General features: G+C 35.9%; 2 protein-coding genes, 1 non-coding gene and 1 pseudogene across 4 annotated transcripts; 1 reads left to right on the top strand and 3 right to left on the bottom strand.

The window, feature by feature from the left end:
* Positions 1-1,060: 1,060 nt before the first annotated feature.
* On the bottom strand, positions 1,061-1,135 carry Trnaa-ggc (transfer RNA alanine (anticodon GGC)). The gene has a single exon. It is a non-coding gene; the product is annotated as a tRNA-Ala (tRNA).
* A 1,338-nt stretch (positions 1,136-2,473) lies between these two features.
* On the top strand, positions 2,474-13,220 carry LOC146146765 (uncharacterized). The gene is made up of 9 exons (XM_083387554.1): positions 2,474-2,547; positions 3,833-4,000; positions 6,251-6,465; positions 6,916-7,035; positions 7,721-7,844; positions 9,570-9,612; positions 10,116-10,306; positions 11,097-11,329; positions 12,626-13,220. Exons 2-9 carry the CDS (start codon positions 3,841-3,843, stop codon positions 12,899-12,901), a joined length of 1,362 nt encoding a protein of 453 aa, XP_083243680.1. The 5' UTR covers positions 2,474-2,547; positions 3,833-3,840; the 3' UTR covers positions 12,902-13,220.
* Positions 13,221-15,301: 2,081 nt separating this feature from the next.
* On the bottom strand, positions 15,302-20,137 carry LOC146146766 (protein artemis-like). Of its 2 annotated transcripts, none has more exons than XM_083387292.1 (8): positions 19,865-20,137; positions 18,925-19,007; positions 18,765-18,859; positions 18,573-18,704; positions 18,091-18,284; positions 17,534-17,725; positions 16,866-17,012; positions 15,302-16,078 (listed from the first exon to the last, which is right to left on the bottom strand). In XM_083387292.1, exons 1-8 carry the CDS (start codon positions 20,135-20,137, stop codon positions 15,920-15,922), a joined length of 1,275 nt encoding a protein of 424 aa, XP_083243418.1. In that variant the 3' UTR covers positions 15,302-15,919. The 2 variants fall into 2 exon arrangements, with proteins under 2 accessions (XP_083243418.1, XP_083243417.1); XM_083387291.1 differs by having other exon boundaries at positions 15,302-16,081.
* Positions 20,138-20,825: 688 nt separating this feature from the next.
* Positions 20,826-23,779, bottom strand: LOC146146767 (uncharacterized; annotated as a pseudogene).
* Positions 23,780-24,302: the final 523 nt, after the last annotated feature.

A 24,302-nucleotide genomic window follows, 5' to 3' on the forward strand; every position in this document is an offset into this window, starting at 1 on the left:
TTTATCAAAGTGTCTGGTGTGATTGACAGGCTGAAGCTACCTTGAAGCAAACTTGCAAATGTCACCACAGATGGATCACCAAATCTGACGGTAAAAAATATTGGACTGCTGAAAAGACTTAAAGATAGGATGGAAGAGGAAAGCCGGGATGGATATAACTTTTTTACACTGTATCATCCACCAAGAGGCACTATGTAAGTGTATTGCAGCTTAATCATGTAGTGAAGGCAGTGGTGCAACTGATCAATTACATAAAAGGGACTTCACCATCGACAATTTATAAAGTTTCTTAAAGAAATAGATTCTGACCATCAAGACTTGCTTTACCATTCTCATGTTCGCTGGTTAAGTCTAGGGAAAGCATGTAAACGTGTCTGGGAACTGAAGGATGCCATTAGCTCATTTTTTAATTTAATCGGAAAAACTGATGACTTCCCTGAGCTAGAAGACATAAATTGGCTTTGTGATTTTGCTTTTGCTGTGGACATATTAACACATATGAATGAGTTGAACACAAGACTGCAAGGAAAATATCTCTTCGCCCACCAAATGTACACAAATGTTGAAGCTTTCAAATCTAAATTAACTTTATTCTCAGAACAGACTTTCAACAATTCTTTTGTGCATTTCCCTACTCTAGCGACGATGAAAGAAGCCCCTAAACATGCGAATAAATACAGCAAATTACTGGATAATCTGCACCAAGAATTCTGCCGTAGATTTCTTGATTTTGAAAAACTCAAAATACCATTTCAAATCGTCTCATCGCCCCTGTCTCAAGTTGCTACGACTGCACCACCAGAGTTACAACTGGAACTGATCGATCTTCAGAGTGACTACCTTTTAAAAGACAAATTCATAGCCCTGAAACTGAATGAATGAAAGACACACACAAACATATGTGTTTAATAACATCAGTGATCTAGCCCCTCGGAAGTTGCTTTATGACCAACGATTACGACTTCCGTATCAATAGTACACCGAAAAGCCATCGCAGACTCGACGAATCTGTCGAATCTGTCGATCTATGATGCAAGCAGAGCAAGCCAGTAAAACAACTGGCCTGCAGTGAGGTTCGAACTCACGACCTCCGGTCAAGCCAGGACCGTCGCTCTACCAACTGAGCTATGCAGGCTCAGAGAGGAGCGAGTCGAGAAACAACCATGCGCCAATACTTGCACATTTTGTTAGTACAAGCAACTTCACACTGGGGGATCATCAGTCCGTATCAATCAATATCAATCAAAAGTGTGAAACTGAATGACTTCTACTCTTCGTTAAGTGATGCCAGGTTCCCAAAAATTCGAAAAATGGCGCAGAGAATGTTGGTTTTGTTTGACTCAACATACATTTGTAAACAGACTTTCAGCCTGATGAATTTCAACAAATCTAAGTATAGATCTCAGTTGTCTGATTCACACCTAAAATCTGTTCTGACAATCGCAACAACCAAATTAACCCCACATTTCGATACTTTAGCAAAAAATATTGCTTAATGACTTTGTTCAGACTGCCGTGTTTTGTTTATCGTGTCATTTAATTTCAGAAACATGTTAAATATTGTAACTAATGTTTCGAATAAACTGTAGCTTAACACTATTGTATTTTCATTTAGCCACATGACCCGCTTATCAAAAATAAAAAACAATTTGGCCCGTGGTTCAAAAAGCTTGCCCACCCCTGGTTAAGAGTAATTTCTAAACATTTTTAAATATGTGAGCTGCGTTTTCGGCACATTTATAACGCCTTAAGATTTGTTATTTTAAAGTCAAGTCCGAAGCGCCACGAGTCGAGTCAATTTGTTTAATCCAAACTACTTTGGATAACTAGATTGAGAAAAATCACATTCGAGACGCAGTATTTCAAGCATGTTAACAAATTAATGCATTTACGCTTCTTGTTTCCCTATTCTTTTTATGACATTTGTCGAACAAGGGCTTTTCTTGCAAAAGTAAGGTTTCCCGTATTGATAACGGATAAATTTAACAAGAAGGCAAGACTGCGGATTCGGACTTGGGACTCGAGTAAGACGACGTAGAACTACCCGCGTCCGACGTGCGCAGTACCAAGTTTCGATACTGATTTTCCAAGTTTGTTTGCTGGGTGGATGAATTATATGACACCCCTGAGAGTGGATTACTGAATATCCAACTCATTTGTGTTACGTAAATGGGCAAAATACTGACTGTAGAGTCGGAGCCAGACTAGGGACTCGAACTCAGGTTGTTGTTAACCGACTTTGCAGCCCTTGCAAGAAGTTCCTTCTTTCTGAATATCTCAATATATTCTTATCTTGCAAACTTGTAAATTGTTTAAAAGTCACCATTGTACTTTAGCATTATTTTTATGAAATGGGTTTGCAATGCAAATTTCAACTGAAAACGTCCACTGGTGCTATTTTGTACACAAAAAGTTGTAGTTGGGCGGATAAATTAGTCGCACGCAACCAAGGTAAAAAGTGTAAACAACCTAACAACGAACAAACAATTAAGTTTTACGCCTCAACCTGCTGTTTGCTTTAGCCCCTTAACTGGCTTCTTAATCGCGGTAAGTATTGTATTCTTACTAATATTTTTAAAAGTGGTAAATGACGTGTACAGATTATTTTACTTTAAAGTTATTTGTACAGAATCTGCTTTAAAAACGGGGGAAATTGAGTAATTGGGCACTGGTCTAAAATCATTCCACTTTTTTTGTTTTTGACGGTAACGAAATGTACAGTACCGAAACGAGTTGTCAAGATTGAAATGGCAAGGGAAAATAAATACGGGAGAATGAATATCCCCTAGACAAAAATGTTTTTTTTTTATTGTGCCTGATGGTCACATAACATTGTATTATTATTTATGTTTTGTTTTTCAAATCCACACATATTAGGCAGATTGTATTTCCTGTATTCACATCCGCAAATTTAACTTTAATAGTACCCATACTATTTTATATAGACAAAGCTGTCACAGTCTTAAATTTTATAATTTTGGTAACCAATTTGTACTTTCCACTGGCATTGTATGGTTCAAGTTTAGTTGGTTGAACTTATTGTTAATTCAATTGAAGGGTGTTCTAATTGATGCTTTCTTTTGATTCCAAACTCAGGTTGCGTCACTAACTGTCGAGCCAAGCACGATTTAAGGAAGTGGTTAGAATTGTAATAATTGATGAACGACTGACCAGTATTAAAGTATAGATCAGGGGAGCAAGTTAGCAGCAAGGAGATGCCACTTACAATTATATCAGCACAGTTCACAGTATGCAACTTGATATAATTAAGAAGGTCCTTGTGTGGGCCAAGTTAAGATACTCTGGTGCAGTGATTCTCTACCGCCGGTATGACATATTACAATCACTATTTTAGAACGTCTTATCCGTCACTATTTTATGACACCATTATTCATTAACGGCATAGGGGATTTTCCTATGTTGCAAATTCGGAACCCCGTTTTGGATTTCTGTATAGTCCCTGACACCCTGGTGCTTTGCGAAGAACACTGCCCTTTACCCCTAAGCGCTTAATTGTTGTCTGATTTCTGATCCTTAAATAGATTACTGTGGCAATGTCTACAGTTTTGGGCCTAAACTTTTAGAAGTAACTCGAAAACTGAACAAGACAAGTAAATAGAAATTGAAAAACGCAAAAAAATTATTATAAAGTATATATTCCTTTGCAATCTGGGATTTAAAAAGGTTAAATTACCTATACTGCCTAACCTTATTTTGTATTTATTTATTTTTTAAATGCTTTGAATAATATAAAGATAAATGCATACAATTTCATCCATTTGAATCCTTCAAGACAATTTAGTAAGCTAATGGGAAATTATTTCTTGTCCAGTTTAAAAGATGACGCTACTCGTTCAACAACCAAGAAGCCAGGTTTGGGGAAAGAAGTTTCCGCAAAACAAACCGTCGAGAACCACTAAAACTGCACAGGCTCTCAAACGATACCTTGATCTGACTTTAACTGGTACAAAGAAGAGTTTGGCTGAACATGGAAGATCGGGTTAGTTTGTGTATTCAATGTGATTCTGAAACAAGTGGAAACACTTTTGAATAATAAATAAAAAAGAAAGATTCATGCTTTCACATCAGATGATGTTTAGACTGTTTACAAAACCAGGTATAAAACGTAAAATCATTTCTTAAAATTTTACAGAAAACTGATGATGCCTATTCATAAGGCAAAATATATAGTTCTTTAAAATTTTAGGAAAATATTTTGTTTTATACCTGTTTTTTTAAACAGTCTATCTGAACTAAATTTTTATATATATTTTTATTTTTTTATTTTATTTTTTATTTTTAGTAATGTACAATAAACAGCCAGGGCAATAAACACCCCGACCAGTCTATATTACATAATAGGGCCCTACCCTTTCATAAGCAGATTAGGCTGTTGAAAATAAAATAAGTTTGTTTTACAAAATAATTGGTTTATAGTACATGGAATTAGGCGCAAAGGTTTTGGGCAGAAATTTTACTGTCAACTTCTAAATTGTACAATTGCTGCAATTGGTATTGGGATATTTTCTGGGGCCAGTTGTACGTGGAAATGTATGAATTTTACATTTGAAGCATTGAAAGACTTTAAAGACTTTAAAATGCTTATGTACTTTAAAAGACTTGTACTTTCAATATACATTGCAAATATACTCATTTTATTTGTAAACACACTAATTTGTTTAAAACATGTTCTACTAGAGCAACATGCTGGAATCCAAAGTAAAATTAAAGATAACAGACATTACCGAAAATTAATATTTTTATTTGAATATATATCTATAAAAATATGTAAATATACTTGATTTACAAATATTTTAAGTGTTTGAAATAACTTATTTTAGAAATATACAAACTGGAGAACCAATGTCTAAACCAAGTCGAAAAAGCTTATTTTGTTTAGTATATTATATATAAATTGAATGTTAAGTGTTAAACAGTGAGAGTTATAACAATAACTACTTAATGTTGTATTAGTTAAATCTATAATTTAACGTATTAGTGATAAGGCTGCTCAAGGCACCACACTGAATAGTTTGGTGCACAAAAGGCCATTATTGAGCACCCAACTGTGCTTACGTACATGATGAAAATTTGTAATTCCATTGTCAGCAGTATTTTGGCAATAAGTGGCTGCCATGGAAAATCTTGTTTTCCTTTGTGATTATGCCGAAAGCCTTTTCTGTGAAGATTAAATCCTGAAGAAAAGTGGCTTGGCAGTTCAGAAAGTCCTTGTAAAGGTTGTAGAGTTTGACACTGCCAATACTCTGAGTAATATGACTGTTTTGCTGCCACTTATTAAAGACCTATTTCCTATTTTAGGTAAGGGTATACTTTTTAGTGTAAACTCAAATTAGGTTTTAGTTGCAGCTAGTTCTATCTTTAATCTTCGATTAATTTTATTCGCAATTGTTAAATACCTTGATCATAAATATTGTCAAAATAAAACTACCTCCGATATATTTGCCGCTAAAAGAAAAGCAATATTTATTATCTAAAAATCTTTTAAATTTTAGTTATTTACTGGTAAAAAATAGATCATTGTGTTCCATTGTGCAATTATTTATTCTATTACCTTCTATAAATTCGTGATAAAATTGCCGAATTGGTTATCCTATGTATTTTAAACATTAGGATAGAGTTATAAAATGACCCATCAAAATCAGGTGAAACATTGCCGACTCAGTTATTTAATTATCGACAGCCTAATAATACCAACAGAACATAGTATGGAACTTATTTGGCATAGTATGGAACTTATTGGCTAACTGTATTTAAGGCTAAAACAGATATGTCTATAATAGCTTATATTTTTACAGCCTAGAATTTATCCAAATTTTTGAACTTTCAAAGGCAGCATTGACTAAATTTTTGCCTACCTTTGTATTCCAAACTTCCACATTTTTTACCAAAAATGGGAACATTTGATGATCATTAGCGACACTATATTGATTATTTTTTTAGAAAGCTTTTAAAGTTATGCTTTATATTTTATTTATTTTCATAAAATTATTTTTCGTATACAGCATTTACTATTGCGGACTCCGTGATGATTGTTTTCTAAAAACTGTTATGCCTAAAACTTTGAATTTTTTAAACAGTTTTGTAAAAAAAATAAAAAGAGCATTTATTGATCATTTGGCAAAACTGATTGATGCTGTTTTAAAACACTTAAAGTTGTTGTTCACAATTTATTTATTTTTTTATAAACTTATCTTTCGTTTTTTTGCCTAATACAATTTTTATGTTGTAGGTCGCAAAGACCACCCTCTATCGCCTTACACCTTCGACCGACCAGATGTTGAAAGTTCGATCAATGCCACGCTACAATCGCAGCCCCGACACACATCCCCAGCTCAACAGGGGCTTTCCCTTGCCCCAGGGTGGGTGACAGTGATAAACAAAAAAGTCCACAAGCATAGCGGGGAAGCCCCACTTTTCTCTGAAAATTTTCTCCCCATGTCAAAGGTTAGAGTTAACTTATGATTTATATCATACTTTTTATTCTGAAATTTTTGTATTAAATGCTTTTTTAAAAAGTACAACTCAAAGTTTAGAATGTTTAATAAAACAGGAGATGTTTTTAATATAGGCAGTGTTGTAATGACTTAAGTCATTGACTTGACTTTAGTGCACTACAACAATTGCCAGGGGACTGTATTTTGATTTATTTTGTTTTGATTTATTTTTGCCATGCATTCTGAACATAGTATTTGAAACGTTCAAAATGATAACTACTTCTGTATGGGCTTTGATATTCTTATTAAGATAAGCAAAATACATTCTGAACTTAGGAAAGCATCATGTGTATGGCTGGAAGTGTAGGTTTGTCACACATTTTTCCGGACAAGGGGTATAGTTTGCCAGAGGAGCTGTTTTTTTTGTCTTAATTGAAACATTTATATTTGTTGTATCCAGCAAGAACAGCGTCGCCCCCCAGAATCGCGCCCCCTGTCGGGTATTTCCACCAAAAGTGCCCCGGTTATTATCGACGGGGAGATGTACTACCGACCAAGTAGAAAGCACTCCTATCTTCAGGTTAGCACTTTAAAAAATGTCAAACATGCAGAAATTATGTATTTGTCGAACAGCCTTATTAGATTCTTAATTCTAAAGTTTGCAATTATTATAAAAAAAAATATATTAAAACTTAATCGTTCATGTGGTGTGAAATGTTTATCTAAACTTATTAACCTTAACGGAATGCTACAAAGGCTCACCAATATCAATCGGTCTTATCAAGAATTTTTTTATGTATATATTTTGATAATCGTGATTAGGCCGACTGATATCGGTAATAGCCTTCCTTAATGCATCTGGTGTACTATGTAATGTGGACGTTGTCGTTGGTTAGTACGATTCCAGAAGGGCTTTTCCACATAATATACGAAATGTAGAATAAATTTTTCAGTTACTTATTAACCTAACCAGAATGATGGTTCAAAAATTTTACAATTTTTATGTTTTTAAAGTATCAAATATCTAGGAAAGCTATTGGATTAAACCGAAAGTACCATAATATAATTAAAAGCACAAAGTCGACTTTGATATCGGAATTTTATATTTAGAACTTCGAAAAAGCATATTTTTTTGGCCGAAGCTCATGAAAAAATTTTCCAAAACTTTTCTGCAGCAAATCTCAACCACACTGCGTTATTATTCTTTTTTTGCAAAAAACACAACCAACATTCTGTATTTTTACGTTTTATCAAACAATTCCCAGGCTTCGAATCGTCCTTGTTCAGCGAAGGAAAGTCGCCTGACACGAGCCAGCAAATTAAGGGAGAAGCACCGCAGTCAGAACATGTCGGTTGTGCCTTCCAACGATACCAAACTACAACTTAAGCGTAAGTTTTTTCCCCGTACGGATGTCCTATATTTTTCAATCAGAGTCGATATCTGATGTGCTAGTATCGGTAATCGTCCGATAATAGGGTGGTATTGTTGCCGATCAAATACCAAGGTAATAATAATTTCTGAGAGGGAAAACTGATCTGTTGTTTTCCTATTTTAACAAGTTACTGCAGAATACTCCAGCAAAGCTAGCAATTCTGGTCAGAAACTATTAATAAAAATAAAAAAAATATCTAGTATATACATTTCGCCACTAAAGGCATCGTCAGTACATTTCATTTAAATAGAAGATCTGCGGTTACTAATTTGGACATTTATTTTGTAAAGGTCAAGGTGATTTCCATTATCACATATTCAGTGCAACATTTCATCAAGTTGCTGCATAAATTCTGTTTAGATTGGTTCGCTGGTTAATTTTCAATTTAAGTTAAAAAATCACATTAACTTTATAGGAAAGCTGTCCGACCAAACGCATATAGCGCTTGAAATCTTTCCCAAGAGTGTGCGTAGTCGGCATCTTGATGAAACAACTTTTGCTTTGTTCGAGTTCTCCATTCAACACGTTTATTCACAAAACACAATAGGCGGCGAAATCTCGAAACAAAAGCCCTGTTAAGCTTGCGTTTGTGTTTCTTTGGTGAAATATCACTGAACCAAATCAGTCTGTGCCACGCATTATGTAACTGGATGTAGTCACGAAAGCCTGTTTTAATAAGGTGGCAAGTTGTATGGTGTTGCGCGTCACAACAATTCCCAATGACAAGTTATAAATAGAATGCCTTTTTTAAACATACGTTTTCTGGAGTTGTACAATAAAGCTCGCAGTCTCGTATTGGTTTTAAGAAAAATGTTTAAACGTTTGTAATAGCAATGTTATTTGATTGTTTTTTTTTACGAACCGTCTGTATTCATCTTACAAAATCAGTTGTTCTCAACCGGCGTGCCGCGGCACTTTAAGGTGCCATTTTTAACACTCAAGGGTGCCGGGAGATATTTCAAATTTATTAGGATTCCGATTTTTGCTCGATTGGCAAGCTTCTTTATACAATTTTTGTGAACAATAAAAACGCCAAAAATTAAAAAGGTTGTATCAATTTTGTTACACAGTTAAAGTGCTGTTTCAATCTCGTTGATTGTAACGTTACCGTTAACCACTTAGCACAAGTACGAGGGTACCGCAAGCCAAATAAAGGTCGCGAAAAACTGTTCTAAATGATTGGCTATTACTGTTGTCAAGAAACATTCTAAATATTAAGGGAAATCAAGCGGCACTATATAAAGGCAAATTGTAATTAAGCCTAATATATCCACATGCTCGCTAAGACGCATGTAACTGATGCAAAAAAATAATAACTAGGTTCTACGCCCAGCGTACTTTGAAGCGCAGACCTTCAGTTATTATTGTTTTTGCATCAGTTACATGCGTCTTAGCGAGCATGTGGATATATAAGCCTTCAACTTTTTTTTACTTAAATATTCAGTTTGTAATGTTTCTGTGATTTTGCTTTTTTCTTGCATTCTTCAAACAACGCCACTTTTTTACTGCATAACAAAAAAAATCAGAGATTTATATTGAAAAAGCCACATTTTTTCGTCTTTTCGATTTACTTTTACCAATCGTACTGTATTTCATTTACAATGTGTTTAGAATTTTTTGGGAACTCAACACGTTTTTGGGATTATGTTTTTTACAAAACTGCTTTTTTGTTTATTCACAGGAATAAAAGAAATGAAGCCAAAGCCACTACATCTAAATAAAGAGTAAGTTTAGCGGAATATTTTTATGTGCCAATCAAACAATGTATACAGGTGGTCGACGTCGTATGAGATATTAAACAACAAAACATCCGATCTTTCCGTGTTATCGGTTTAATTACTTCTCAGTCTTTGTCATGTGACGTTTACGATATTTACGGTTATCAGTCTGACGTTTAACGCTTTTCTGCTTGTCCCTAAACCATGAAAAAACGCCACTACGACTTTCAACTTGCTATTACTCACTCCACAAATAAAATAGAGGAAAAATTTCTCATCCCACGCTGAGCTCATTTTGGAATAAGTTTTACTTTTTTACTTTTCTTCCTAATATAAAAAATATCAATAAAAAAGGCGGTTCTACGTTTGAGATATCTGTGTTTTATCTACGTACGCTTAAAATTAATATATTTTGCCAAAAAAACGTTTAAAATTCCCGTGGTTCCAATTGACCGTTTAACACTTCCGCGTTCAATATTAAAATGAGTAACGTTTTTATGTTCCTTCAGTTTGATGCCGATCCCTTGCCACACGGGGGAAACCCCTCATTCGTTTATCATCGGAGCCCGCTACAATTGTTCGCACTTTATGGATTCGCGTTCCTACTCGCGCCTGGGGCTCTACGTACCCCGCCAGGACCCCCTGAGGACCTTCCTGAAGATCTACAAGGGGGAGGAGGCATACGCCGAGAGCGACTCAGGTACTGTGACGTCACTTTTGAACTGGTCACGTGTAAAAAAAACTTGACAGGTTGTGAATTGAAGAATGGCATTAAATTCGGCTAAATTGTTTCAATTTTTGTGTTTCAATTTTTTTGAAATTTTGTGTAGTTTTTCAGTTTCTAAAAATTCAAATTTATTTACTCCGTATCAAAAAGATATTTCAACCTTTTGTACTTTATTTTATGTATTGTGACGTCACTTTTGAAATGGTAATGTGCAAAGAAACTTGACAGGTCGCGAATTGAATGGAGTAAAATCCGGCTTGGATATTAAAAAAATATTGTGAAAAATGTATTTTAAAAGAATTTAATTTATGTTTTAAGTGCTTCTAAACGAATATTAAAAAGTGTTTAACCTCATATGTTTGACGTTATTTGTGTGATGTTATTCACGATTTAAATAATATGATTTTAATATTGTTTGAAATTTCTTGCCATTTTGTTTACATTTTTAGTTTTGAAATTTATTCTATTTTGTTTTTTAATGTGCACCAAAAAAAAATATTTAATGTATTATTTTTAAATAATTAGTAACTAATTCACATTCTTATAGCAGGGGTATCCACTCAATTATATACATATATATATCTATTATTTATATATAAATATTTTTAATAAAATTAAAAAAAAAAGTTCAATCGCAGTTACAATTTTATTTATTTACAACGGATATAAATAAAAGCTTTGAGTCATAATTAACGCCTTTTTGACGGCAACCCCAATACTAAGCGTGAAAATAACAGCAAAGCTTTGGCGAACTTCTTTCTAGATTTCGTGGGTCACACAAGCGTTCGTCCCCCCGCCAGCAGTGGCCTGAAGTTCCCGGGGAACCACCGCGGACCCCCGACTACGGGAAAGCCCCCCGTGAACCCGCCCCACGTCAGAAAGGTTGTGAAGGAGGCCTGGCTCTCCGGGGGCGTGGGTAAAGGTTCAGAGGTTAGTAAGGGGAATACCCAGCCCCCATCGAGGCAATCGTCACCCAAAAAGTCTTCGAAACCAAAGGTGAGATTTTTATGGGTTTGATACAAAAGTATTAGTTTTTTTCGATTATTTGTTTGTTATTTAATGATTTTTTTACTATATTTTAAGAAATCCCTGAAGCCAAAGTTGAAATTTTGTGGTATTGAAACAAAAGTATTAGTTTTTTTCGATTATTTGGTCCGCCAAGCAGTTTAATCCGGCTCGCGGATTATTTTCAATAAAATACATATAGGCTAAGCGAAAACCAGGGCAAGTTTGACAGATCTTGTCAAGACCCCGCCAAATTCGATTTTTAGCCTGTTCTAAATGCTAAAACGAATTTTTTTTTTGCGAATCTCTTCTGTGTTGCTCGTATGCTCCACGCGATTTTTTGGAAACTTCACAGACAAATAGCGTCCTCTGCTCAGTGGCACTCTCTCCAACGCATGTTTAACAAACTTGGCCTAATACTTAACATATATATTTTTTGTAAACACATCGGTAACTTAAAGTTTTAAAAAAGAAGAAAAAACATATAGGCTATAGTTTGTCGTACGAAATTTTCACGTATTTTGATCTTAAGTTTTGGGTCAACGCGCCTCACAACTTAATAAACGCTAATATATCAAGCAATATACATTTTTAGTCGGTGCTCAATGCTTCACGTACCATCTAAAACTAAATTAAAGTTTGCATTTTCAAACAAACATAGTCGCGACGTTTCGTGACCTTCTTTAAATCCGACTTAAATTGCACATTTTCGCACAACTCTAAACGTAATAACAAATTGGTTGATTATTTGTTTTACACGGTCAGAGTATGACGTCATATTCTATGTATTTTAGAACCTATATTTGACCCGGCCCGCCACAATATTTTAGGTTTCTCATGCGGCCCGCGGCTAAAAATAATTGCCCACCACTGCGGCGCATCGGGTCCTAGCTACTGCGCGCGTCGTACTCGGGACTCGGGTAGTCTTTCCGTCAAACCGATTCTGTCGAGTCCCGAGTCCGACTCAATCGAGTCTCGAGTCCGACTAAGGCCAAATAAGCCCATGTCTGTTAAGTTCCGAGTTGCTAACCTCGAGTCCGCTTTCAAAAAATAAACTGACTATGTCGCGTCCCGAGTTCCAGTGTGGCTTTTTTTTTATTCCTTGGAGTCCCTAATCCCGAGTCCGACTTCAGACCACGAACCGACTCCGCGAGTCCCGAGTCCAACTCCAGCTAAATAAACCAACTCCGTTGAGTTCCTTAACCCGAGTCCAACTCTGGCTCTACAAACCTGTTTTGAACCAACGTAGTTCGAAGTCAATCACTCTTTTACTTTTCATCTCCACAGCAATACAAAGCACCATCCACGACGCCGCGCAGCGAAAAGTCAAGGTCACCTTCACGCGACAAGTTCAACGTTCAAGGTCAACACGTGCAAGCGTCCCCTGACGTCATCACGGGCCAGCGTTCCACTGGAACCAAGTCGGCCAACTCGGGAGGGCGCCATAGGTCAATTGAGTCCCGAGCATCAACTCGGCCGTTAAACCAGTCACCGAAGTTAGCTGAGCAACGCTCGATTTCGAAACGACAGAGCATTGAGGCTGTTTTGCCTTCCACTGATTGAAAGGGTTTTGTTTTGTATGTTGTTTTTTTAACACCAAAAGCAGTGTTTCGCAAACCTTTTTTTGCGGCAACCCATATAACAAGCGTAAGTGTAACAGCAAAGCTTTGGCGATCCAATTATTATTTTCACTAACTTTTTGTAAGTCTAAAGTGGACAAAACCTAAGACGATAGCTGTAATAACGTTCATTTAAAACAGTGTTTCTCAACCTTTTTTCACGGCGACCTAAATGCTAAGCGTAATAACAAAGAAGCTTTGGCGACCAACTGATTTTTTGCTGAACGTTTTTACCTTATTTTTTAGCATTTTTTACCTATTGTAAGCTTTAAGTTAAGTGTACGCAACACTGATCAGACATAAATAAGTTTGGATTTACCTTGAATGAGCCATGTCTGCGTAGTGCTCTCGCAATTTTCTCACATTTTCCAGCAATCTTGCTCATGTCGATAAATCTCATCCAAATAAAACAGACCTGGGTGAAATAGGGCACGCAAGCAATTTAATCCGGCCGCGGCTTAATAGACACTTTTTTTGCTAATTTTCCTCTCTAATTTGATAACACATCTGCAACTGTATCCTGACGTGTTTTTTAGGAATGTTCACTGTGAAGTAAGTAAGGCACATAAGTAAAACAAGGTGTTTTTTACGTTGAAATGTAACATAAATACACACCTTCTATTCCAGGGAAAGATATGGTCATGACCTTGCCGAACGCTTTTTTTACCTGTTTAAAGGTTTGAAACAGAAATTGTTTTCGCTCTTCACTTTTCTATCTCGTATGTTTCACGCTTTGCTATGCATCTTTACAGACAAAGGGCCCTTTTTGACAGGGACGGTTATTGAAAGGAAAATTTGCCAAACTTTGCCTAACCTTTGTAATTTTTTTCGTTTAACGTGTGTTGTCTTTCAAATAGGGTAAAACATTAGCATCAATGACCGAACCGTTTTCTAATCTCAAAAACATTCCGACTTACATTACTTTTCAATTTAACATAATGAATTTTATTTTTCACGTTTGTCCGAGTCATACTGTTTTGTAATATGGTCGTTATATGGTATAAGTAACATATACTACAAACCTCACGGCGTTTTTTATGCTTTGAGCAAACTTATTACGCGTTTCCTGTGTTACTTTGCAGCTGTTAGGTTAATGGCCCCCACAGCATTATAAATATCGATAGGTAAATCTAACACTGTACATACATTTTATCTGTGCTTAATGCGTCACGTCTCCCTCTAAATCTAAATTAAAGTTGTCTTTTAACCAAATAGCCGCAATTTTCTCTCGCTTCGCGCGACACTGTTTTTGCCATTTTTTAAATTAGACTTTATGTGCATATTTGCGCACAACTCCTAGCGTATTAAAGGCTTTCCTAATCTTACATGCTTTACAGCGTTTAAGATGACTTGATATTGTGTGTTTGTGAGATCCTACTTTAACCCGGCCTTACGCGGTCCGTTGTAAAAAATAGTTGCCCACTCCTAATATCAAACTACGTATAGCTGTCAAACCTCACGACCCATTAAACATCGAAATGCTCACTGAAAGGGAAAGATCAAGCTTGTTAAAATCGACGCAAAAACGTTATAATTGAACTATTATGACGATGACGACCATAAACCGAATCGTATTTTATCCTCTGCTGTATTTTCGTATTTAGTTTTTAACAAGCTATATACTTCTCTGATAATAACCAAAAGGCAGGGGTAGGGAAAAGTATTCAATGGAAGAGCCATTTGAAGAAAATAGAAGCATCAAAGAGCCTCAAAATTATTTCAATACAAAAACGGTAAATAATGCAAGGCCAGTCGCAATAATAACAGAATTGTAATATAACAAAACGGTAATAATCAACACAGTAATAACGGTAATAGCAAAGTAACACACACAATATTTATTAATATCAGTCTTTTGTTAACCAACTCTTCGGACTCTATCTCTAGTGTTACGTCATAAACGAAATGCTGGCCTAAATAAAGAAAAGAAAAAGAGAGAAACGTCCATAAACGGTACTCATGGTAACCTTTACAATTTTTTTGAAATCCTACGATTTAACTAGAAGAGCCACAAAAAACATGCCGGAGAGCCGCATGCGGCTCGCCAGTCGCAGGTTGCCCACCCCTGCCATAAGGTGTCTGGTACACTTTTGATATGAATTGTAGCTAGAAAATATAGAAGTCTTGCTTGAATTCTGCTATACCCTAAGCCCGCAAAAAATGTAAATACCAGCGAATAGTCGGACTGTTGAGAAATTTAACTTATTGGTTTAATTTAAGAGTCAGCGAAACAACCCTCTTTCATTATCAAGAGATAGAAAATAAACCTTATTTGACTCACTTAAAAAATACTTTAAACTCTGCGGCTAATCAGACAAGTTAGTTTACAACGCCATATTTATTTGTCAAAAAAACACGAAAATAATCTCATGCAAAAAAACAAAACTTAAAGGTGCATAGATCTTCGTAACAGCAAAAAATAAAAAAACACAGGCGATTTGATCAAGAATAAACGCTAAACTGCTTCAATACGAATTTTTGGTAAAATTATTTGATAATATTTGCGTAATTTAATTTTCAAACCTACCAAACAGACAATACTTCATTGGTAGCAAATAACACATGAGAAAATTTTAAATGGGTTCAATAAAGTTTAAGTTTGCCAACGTCAGGAGATTGATTTTACTTTTTTAGAGTAAACTTAAATTAAAAAATATAAAGTGTATATTCCAAACCTGATTAGACGGTAGGCGGTTTACAAAAATTCATTTTGCGAAAATAAATCTATGTTCATATGATTAAAACGGACATTATTAATATGTCTCCTTTTTTCACCATAGATATACATTATAAATTATAACACGGAACCATATTGGCCGTTTTTCGTAAAAACAACCAAAGCTCAAAATGTGTTGGATAAAGATACTTATTTGCTTTAGTTACAGAAGTAAGGTAGACTTTTAGAGACCGTTATAGATAAATTTAAGAGACCGTTTTTTAAAACATTTTTGAGTGAGACTTATCAGGCCTTTTTCTTGCGCGGAACGAAATGTAGTTCATCGTCATCAGATTCCCCATCGTTTGAAAACGTCGGCCTGCAATTTTTTCTACCGTTTGTAGCGTTGGCCTTCTTTGCTTGCGTTTTTACAGGTTCAAGGGGGCCGAGCGGACGATAGACTGCCTGCTTTTCGAAAAAGTTAAGTTTTACTTTATAAAATAACAGTTTTATTTAAATGATTTAAAATGTACAGCACGGATTTTTGGTAAAATTGGCCAACGGTATTACGCGATGCCACCATTGGTCGATTTGATCTTATTTGGACGATAAATTTACAAAACTCTTGTGCGTTCGTTAATTATTATTAGAAGCAAACAGCAAGATGTTGGTCAATTTAGTCAAAAAGTTCGATTTCAGTTAAAATTGATAAATTATATTATTCGCTTTGTTGCCCCAAAGTGTTGCATGTTAACCAACAAAGGTTTCAAGCAAACTGAAAAAGTAGGAATTTTGTCAAATGGCTAAAATTAAATTTAAATTTAAAACCCGCTTAACTGGATATAAATCGAGATAACGAATTCGCGAAAACTAAAAACTAGAAATTGCAATTATTTTCCGATCTTCAGTCAGTTTCCAAATTGCGTTTCCGAAGGGTTATTAATTCAACTAAAACAAGCCTAGTTCAATTAAATCGGAATAAATTAAGAATTTCTATGGCAAATATTTGTCAACCAAGCCGGGCATGATTTGCGTTCTACTAAGTGGTCAAAATTATCGTGTTCATCAAATGTTGCAAAAATTTCGGAATAGAATTAGAGCTTACGAATTTGTTTTTTAAGTTTTTTTTCTTGAATTTATAGTTTTTTCTATAAGATTTTTTAGAAATTAGAATATGAATAATTCTACGATAACTAATCCAGTTGTCTATATTTGGTTGTCAGATAAAACGCAAAGACCCTATCCGACTTACCTTTTTGTCAGACGAAGTCTGTTGATGGGCATTTAAACGACATAAGTTTGTCAAACGATCTTCGACAGTTTTAAAGGTTTCGCCGGGACGCGGAATGACGTTGGCGTGAATAGACTTCGGCTTCAGATAGCTCACGAAGTCGCAAACCTACAAAGCAACGGTGATGATGGTTATCAAGTAGAACTTTAAGGCCTTTGGGATTGCAAAAACATAGGGTTTGGAAATCAGGTTATTTTTCTTTGCGATTTTTTTCGTACACCACTATTATCCCTAATGCTTTTTGACTGCTTTGATGGATAAAAAGACGCAAACCTACAGAACAACGTGGAGACTATTAGACTTGATTTAGGACGATCATATTCCAGTTAGAATTTTAGTAGAACAATCTTCGTTACCTCCACAAAAATAAGGGAAGGAATTCAGGATAATTTTTGGGGTACAAACGCCATGCTTTTTAATTACGTTTTATAGAAGAATGTTGTGAATTTGCAATGAATTAAATCCTGGGCTTAAGCGAATCCATATCGAAAACACATCACCTTAACTTGTTTTTCTAACAGTATTGGTTGGGGAAAATATTGCTCTAGTATAGATTATTATCATAAAATAAACACAATACCTGAATAGTTGTCCCCCAATTTTTAAACAGCAATTTACTTCGCACAAACCTCACTCAGAGATGAATGAAAAGAGAAGCAAAGGCGATAGGAAGTCTCGCTGAGTTTGATTTCTATGTCTTCCGGTTGGGCAGCATGTGTGAAGTAAAGAGTGCTCAGGGTGACATTGAGAAAACAAAGTTGCTTGTTCAACGGCATGTTATCATCAATCTGCCATTGGCTCCAATCCTTTTCTTTTGCTTTCTTAATATTGCAAAGTCTCCCTTTTCTTTAGTGTAAAGTCTTACATTTGACTTAAAAACAAAACTTAGTAAGGTACTCAAAACTTAGCAAGGTACTGCGATACTAGGCTGGTATCGGTGCCTATCAGAGACCAAATTGAATGTTTCGCGATTAAACAGAGTTTTCTACCTTTTAAAGCAAATTTCCCACAAAAATTACAATAAATTAATATTGCACTTTTTAGTTTGATTAGTTTAGCTCATTTGAGCATAGTAATGACTTTATTTTGTATCAGATTAGATTGCAATACCTATTGCCACAAAATTTGGGTATCGGTATCAGAATAAATATCAAGTATTTGAAATCTTTGGTTTCAAAGACATTACCTCTTTTTTGAAGCAAGCGTAGATTTGACAATTCGTGGGATCTGTTGTCAGGACTTTTGCAATGTCTGGGAGGCAAGAGTAGTTTTTGGCCCTGGCGCAATATATTTTGTCACCAAACTCTTGATACAGAGCTTCATAGAGATACTCGTAACCATACTTGGCACTTAGATTCAATCGAACAATATGATTCCTTCCTAAAGTTTAGAACAGTGTAATGAATTTTAAAAGCAAAAGACGATATAAAAGCAAAAAATTAATGGTTAATACAACCAGTACAAAGAAGCCTAAAAAATTGCCTTTGAACGACTGTCTTGCCTTTTACAGGGGATTTTAGACTTACTGCATCCAGTAACTATATTTAGTATAAACAATTATGCACATGCTTCAAGTTTCGTTTAAATTATGACAAAATCACTATGTCTAAAATCTATTTATGCAGAATAACTAACATAGACACATTAATGCTTAACAAAAAGTCTTACCCTTGAGTGTCCAAAATCGAACAAGTTTAATAAGACTGGACAAACACATTTCTCGAGCTGGGATATAATTGGCCTGGGGAATGCAGAAAGTTGTGTCTGCATAAAGGTGGTCAATCGTCTTTTTAGCCCCACCTAAAGGCAACTTTAGTAATGTAACCGCGCATGGAAATGTTCAAATGAAAACTGTCAAACCTGAGTGAAGAAACTTTATTCTTTTTGCCGAGCCTTTAGGCAACCTAAAGTCGCCAGTATACAAACAGGTGCCTTGATTGCCCTCAAACAAAAACCTTCAAAATAGAGAAATGGAATTAAAAAAGTATTATAAAAGTATAAAATGCCTTCAACTACTAACATTACTGATCCCGGGCAGTGGCCAGCTGGTAAAAGTGTGATGGTCAACTCATAGTTCACTTTCTTATGTTCAAAAGCAATTAACTGAAATCCAATTGCACAGTATAAGAAAAAGTAAAGACAGTGTGTTTCAAAAAATGTCAACTTAACAATTTTTATTTAAATCGAACGGTTACATACAAGGTGCAAAATGCTTGTGAATATTTTATGGTGACTAGTTTGACCCATTGAGGAAACTTTTTCAAATTGTCCAACAAATGATGTGATAACTATAGAATTGGTGAGGTTGAGAGTTATAAATAAAAAGCCTAAAACGGCATTAAAAAAATGCTGTTCAAATCGATCAGCCTAATCAAATCTTCATGGATAAACAAAATGTTATAGAACCCATCTTAAAAAGCAACAACAAAACAAAAACCGGTCAGCTAATCCCATATAGTGTTAAAACACATATATGAATGCAGCATACCTTATGTATCAATTCAAAACATTTTAAGTCTAGACATAAAGTCTGGTCATGGCAATATTTTATTTAGGAGTAACATCTACAAGCGGTTCTTAAATTGGTACCCATGAAAAAATGTTATTTGGGCCACATATCACGTGTTTAATTTATGGAAGTGTCTATTTGACCAGTACGCAATTATTCATTGGTTTGGATTAGGGTTTGGGCTAGCATTTGGGTGGTGATAGTACTAGATTTAAATTCCTGAGTTGCAGAATTTTAATGATTTACTCCAAAATTGATTTAATTAACTTTGTTGGCGGATAATTAGTCTCACAAAGTGCCTATAGGCTATTTTCCTGGGTTGTTTTTTTATGCTTGCACCATTAGTGATTATATGTAGATTTGAACTACTTTGATGGCCCAGTCAATGGAAGTAATATATATAAATTATAACACAAGCCTAAAGGTACCAGTAGGTTATACCAAAACATACCCTGGGCTCTTCGATTGGCAAAGTCTCTATGTGCGGTCTTAAATGAGCGTATTTTCCGTCCGTCATCAACAGAACCTTCGTTACTTCGCTCATATAAAGCTTAACCCTTGGATCGTGCATAAACTTAGTTGCAAGTTTGTCACTTTCCAAGCCGACCATATGGTCAGTGTGACAGTGGGAAAGAAAGTAGGCCGATGACTCCAGATTGGCCATATCAAAGCGATCAATCGACAGAAATTTGTAACAGCACATGTTCCCCGGAAAGCAACTCATGTTATACAACCCAGATAAAGACACACGAGAAAAAGAAATGAACAAATAGTAGAAGTAAAATAAAAACAACTTGTTCAGTGTTTGATAAAAGCACCAGGTGGAGTCCCTAATTAACATTATTTTGTGTTGGGGAGTGAGTTCCAAGTGAAACTTTTGCACTTTGACTTTAAAACATAAATGTAAACGTATATATTTGGCTCTTGTGCTTTCCTTAAAACAATAAATATCAATAAATGAAAATGTAAACGTTATTATGTTTATAAACGGAACCAATCACTTTAAAACTAACGTTAACGTCCCGTATAGCAGTGTTTCTTAACCCTTTTACTTGAGGGCTCACCTACTGACATTTCAAAACCCTGGCGAGCGATGCGACCACATTTATTTTTTGGCATATTTCTCCTAAGTTGGTTGCAATTTTTTATTACATAGGATTTATAGTTAGATATCTTGAAAGGGACTCCAGCCTTAAGACCGAATTTAGAACAATATTAACGTCGGAATGAGACCTTTTTGATGGACAGAATAAGGCCTATATACAACCTTTTATCTAACCCCACTTATAGCTTTATCACTAACTTTCTAACCCTTAAAAGGGGCAAGCAATCCGGTGCCAAAAGAGCGGCGCCGCACAAACCAGGGCGCCAAATCACCAACAACAAAACAGCTGATGTCAGACAGGTGTCACTCAATCGTCCCATATCTTCCCTACAATTTTAAGGCGAATTTAGCTTTATAATATCGATTGTCCTAATTCATTTATTCTGATTTAGATGTTGTTGCTTTGTAGGTATTATTGTGTGTTCCCCTTGAAAGTACTGTGAAATCAATGAGCTAAGCCTAATACCTACGAGGGCAACAAATATATGTTTTGTACCGGTATATTATATTGTTTTCCTTTTGCCTGCGGCGCACCTGGCGACCTTCTAATGGCGCACCAGTGCGCACCGGTTTAGGGGCGCTTATGTGGAGTAAAAAACTTGGCCTAAAGCCGAGTATGGATTTCCCACAATCAGGCAACCGATAATTAAATTGCATAAGATAAATCGCACGATTATTTAGGCAACTATAAGCGAGTAGGCCTACCGATATATGTTTTGTACATGCTTTTTTGGTTTATGGCAATCGTATTTTAAATGCGCCAAAGTTCTTAAAGATAGCCTACACTTTTATTTATATAGAACATTTTATTTAAAAAAAAATTGACTAGCGCATTACGAAAACAATTATTTGGTGCTTCAGCTGAAAAAAACCTTGGTCTATCAGTATGAAACAACTCTTCCTATCCACGTATATATAAACGTCCTTGTCTAAATGAAACCCAAATTAGAAAGACACAAGCCATTTGGAACACTTTTGGTATTTATTAATTTATGAGTTACGGTTTTTCAGCAGTGGTCGACCATGGGCCACAAGTATAAAATCTTTGCTGGTTAAGGTAGATTTAAACAAATTTAAACCAACCAAGAGGTTTTACATATTTTGCCAACTTATAAGCACCGAACGTAGCCAACAAAGACAGCAATGCCAAGGAACAATAGATTTCTCGATTGGCCCTTATCAGTGTTGGGTCTGACTTAAATATCTCTCCGGTATATTCTCCACTTTTGTTCTTGTGTGGAAAAGGTTTTGAGGGAATGTCTTTCTCGAGAAAACGGCACAAAGGACCCCAGCCTTATTTGACTGAGTAAATGAGCAGCTTGTCTTTGGGAGCGTTCTAAGGAAAACAACTCAACGTTGATTTACATACGACTTGTCACTCAAAACCGTCCTACGACTACTTAATACTTTAAGTCAAGTAATTATTTATTTAAATAGATAATAATTTAGAAAACTTGTTTTAATTGCGTTTTAAGTTGAAGTATAGTTTTGAAAATGGAATAAGCGTACGAAATATAAAATCGCGTGTACCATGGTTGAAAGCCTATAGATTATGACGTCATACCTGGATGACCCAAGCATTGTGACGCCGAAATGCCATTCTGAGCAGAAGTTCGTTAAAACGACCTTTTCCAAACCAAGCGGTCGACGTTTCGTCACAACCAAAGATGGCAATCGCTGAAGTAAAAATTAGTCGTAACTTTTGTTGCAATATTTATTCAGTGTTGCAATGACTTGAGTCGATGTTTTCACCTAAGTGCATTTAAGTCACTCTTTTAAAATGACTTTACTTGATTTAGGTATTTTGGGTAAAATGTGTTGGTCCAAAATCCAAAAGGGTAAAATCAGTTGTTTTGCAACACTAAGAGAACGCATTAACATAAGCACACAAAACACGAGGTGTAAGATCCTTACTTAGTTTGCCTAAAAAGCGTCGATAGCGAAACAGCGTTGGCGAAAAGTACAGCCAGAACCTCATAGCAGGAGTTTCGTCAGTCTCTAGTTGCTTTTCCATGCTCTTCCACCAATCGTCCTCGTCTTCTCTTGTCATTAAAATAATCTTAAGAATAAATCTAAATTGCATTAGGGCAAGGCTGCGGCGTCGGAACAGGACTCGAAACTTGGGGCTTGGCAGAGTCGATTTGTTTTGCTCGGACTCAGGGACTCAAGTAAGGCCGCATAAAACTACCGAGTCCCGAACCCGACGTGTGCATACGCAGTACCATCTTTCCAAACTGATAGGGCCGCAAACTGTAAATTGGAATGGTGAAATAGCATATTGTGCAATCTGATCTAACCATGTTTTGGGGTGGGTGAACTATGTGACATCCCTATGAGGGTAGATTGCTGAATATACACATTCATTTTCGCACATGGGTGAAATTCAGGCTGTAAAGTCAGAACCAGACTCGGCACTTCATGAAATCGCACCATTGGCCGGAGTCGGATTTGGGACTCGTCAAAATCAGGTTCATTTTTTGCACGGAGCCGGACTCAGGAGTTGGACTTGGGTTATTTTTCGACTCCGCAGTTCTGGTTTTGGGCAATGTTTCTCAACCTGGGGGTTGAGACCGAAAATTGGTCGCGACAAAAGATTTATTGAAATCGTTTCCAGCAAGATTTTTCCGAACTTTTAAAAAACTTGCCGACGAAAACATGACCGATATTTATTGGATTACAATTTAGTATTGCTATTGTCATACTATTACTTTGTTCAAGCCTATGGAAATTTCAGTAGAGACGATAGCTACGTTGTTATACCTATAACTGTTTGGTTTGGCTCGTCACGAAACAAGATTGAGAAACACTGTTTTAGAATATTTAGTTTTCAAGTTTCCAGCTATCTTCGTCCGAAAACCGATTTTAAACGGTTATCGAACAACCAGGAATATACACACCATATTCAACGGAAACGTACTAATCGTTTGATAGTTTGTTTAATGTGCTGTGGTTAAATTTTGACTGTATTTTTTATACAGCAATCCACGCTGACTGGAGTTGACCTCTTACCTTTGAATCAGGATAAGCTTTATGGATTTCGTCCCAAAAGTAACAAGCAGGTGCGTCGGTTACGGCGTCGACGTCGGCAAACATTCGGCGGAAATCTTCTGTGCTTCCTCCCGTCTTAAAGATGCGCTCCCACTCGGATCCGAGGTAGTTGTATTGCTCCATGAAGTCGTACACTTCGTAGCCCAAGGCGCGTAAAGCGGCCGCCATCGTCTTGGTCCCGGTCTTGCACGTTCCGGCGCATATCACCTTCATTTTCTTCTCGAAGCTTCTTCTGTGACTTGCAAACTAAACAGTTCTATTTGACTAGCCTAAAAAAACGCAGAAAAAAACGCAGAAACAAAACGCTTTTTTAATGCTCGAATGCGCCCCTGTGTTTGTATTTCGCCTTACGAATACATTTCCTATGTTTTAGTTATTGTTTATAGTCTTCTCTGAGTTTCATACAGTCATCGCAACAAGTATAGTATGGAATAAAGTGCTGGCAATACATTGCATTTTCGATTTGTCAACAATAACACACATAACGCACCCAAATAACATTCTTAATGTGTTTAGTTTCCGACAAATGAAGCAAAAGTACTCAGGCGTGTATCCTTTAACTGTTAAAAGTTTAACTTAAGGATCCTTTGACATATCTAACTCCAGTCAATCGAATCAACAGACTGTTTCGACATAACAGTGTACATAATCTAAATCGAGAAGCTTATTTTACGTTTTAAAACGTCGACATAGCTTCGTCTTGATAGCCACAATATACAAACTGACAGAAAATCAG

Source organism: Ascidiella aspersa, chromosome 4 (assembly GCF_963924565.1).
Source record: "Ascidiella aspersa chromosome 4, kaAscAspe10.2, whole genome shotgun sequence".
Classification (NCBI taxonomy): domain Eukaryota; kingdom Metazoa; phylum Chordata; class Ascidiacea; order Phlebobranchia; family Ascidiidae; genus Ascidiella; species Ascidiella aspersa.

Bases quoted from the DNA above. Each gene is read 5' to 3' on its own strand.
- LOC146146765 (XM_083387554.1), top strand. From the start codon at position 3,841: ATGACGCTACTCGTTCAACAACCAAGAAGCCAGGTTTGGGGAAAGAAG. The intron at 4,001-6,250 runs GTTAGTTTGTGT...TTTATGTTGTAG, and splicing joins GGCTGAACATGGAAGATCGG to GTCGCAAAGACCACCCTCTA. The intron at 7,845-9,569 runs GTAAGTTTTTTC...GTTTATTCACAG, and splicing joins TACCAAACTACAACTTAAGC to GAATAAAAGAAATGAAGCCA.
- LOC146146766 (XM_083387291.1), bottom strand. From the start codon at position 20,137: ATGAGTTGCTTTCCGGGGAACATGTGCTGTTACAAATTTCTGTCGATT. The intron at 18,860-18,924 runs GTTAGTAGTTGA...TCTATTTTGAAG, and splicing joins CACTGCCCGGGATCAGTAAT to GTTTTTGTTTGAGGGCAATC. The intron at 18,285-18,572 runs GTAAGACTTTTT...TCTAAACTTTAG, and splicing joins TCGATTTTGGACACTCAAGG to GAAGGAATCATATTGTTCGA.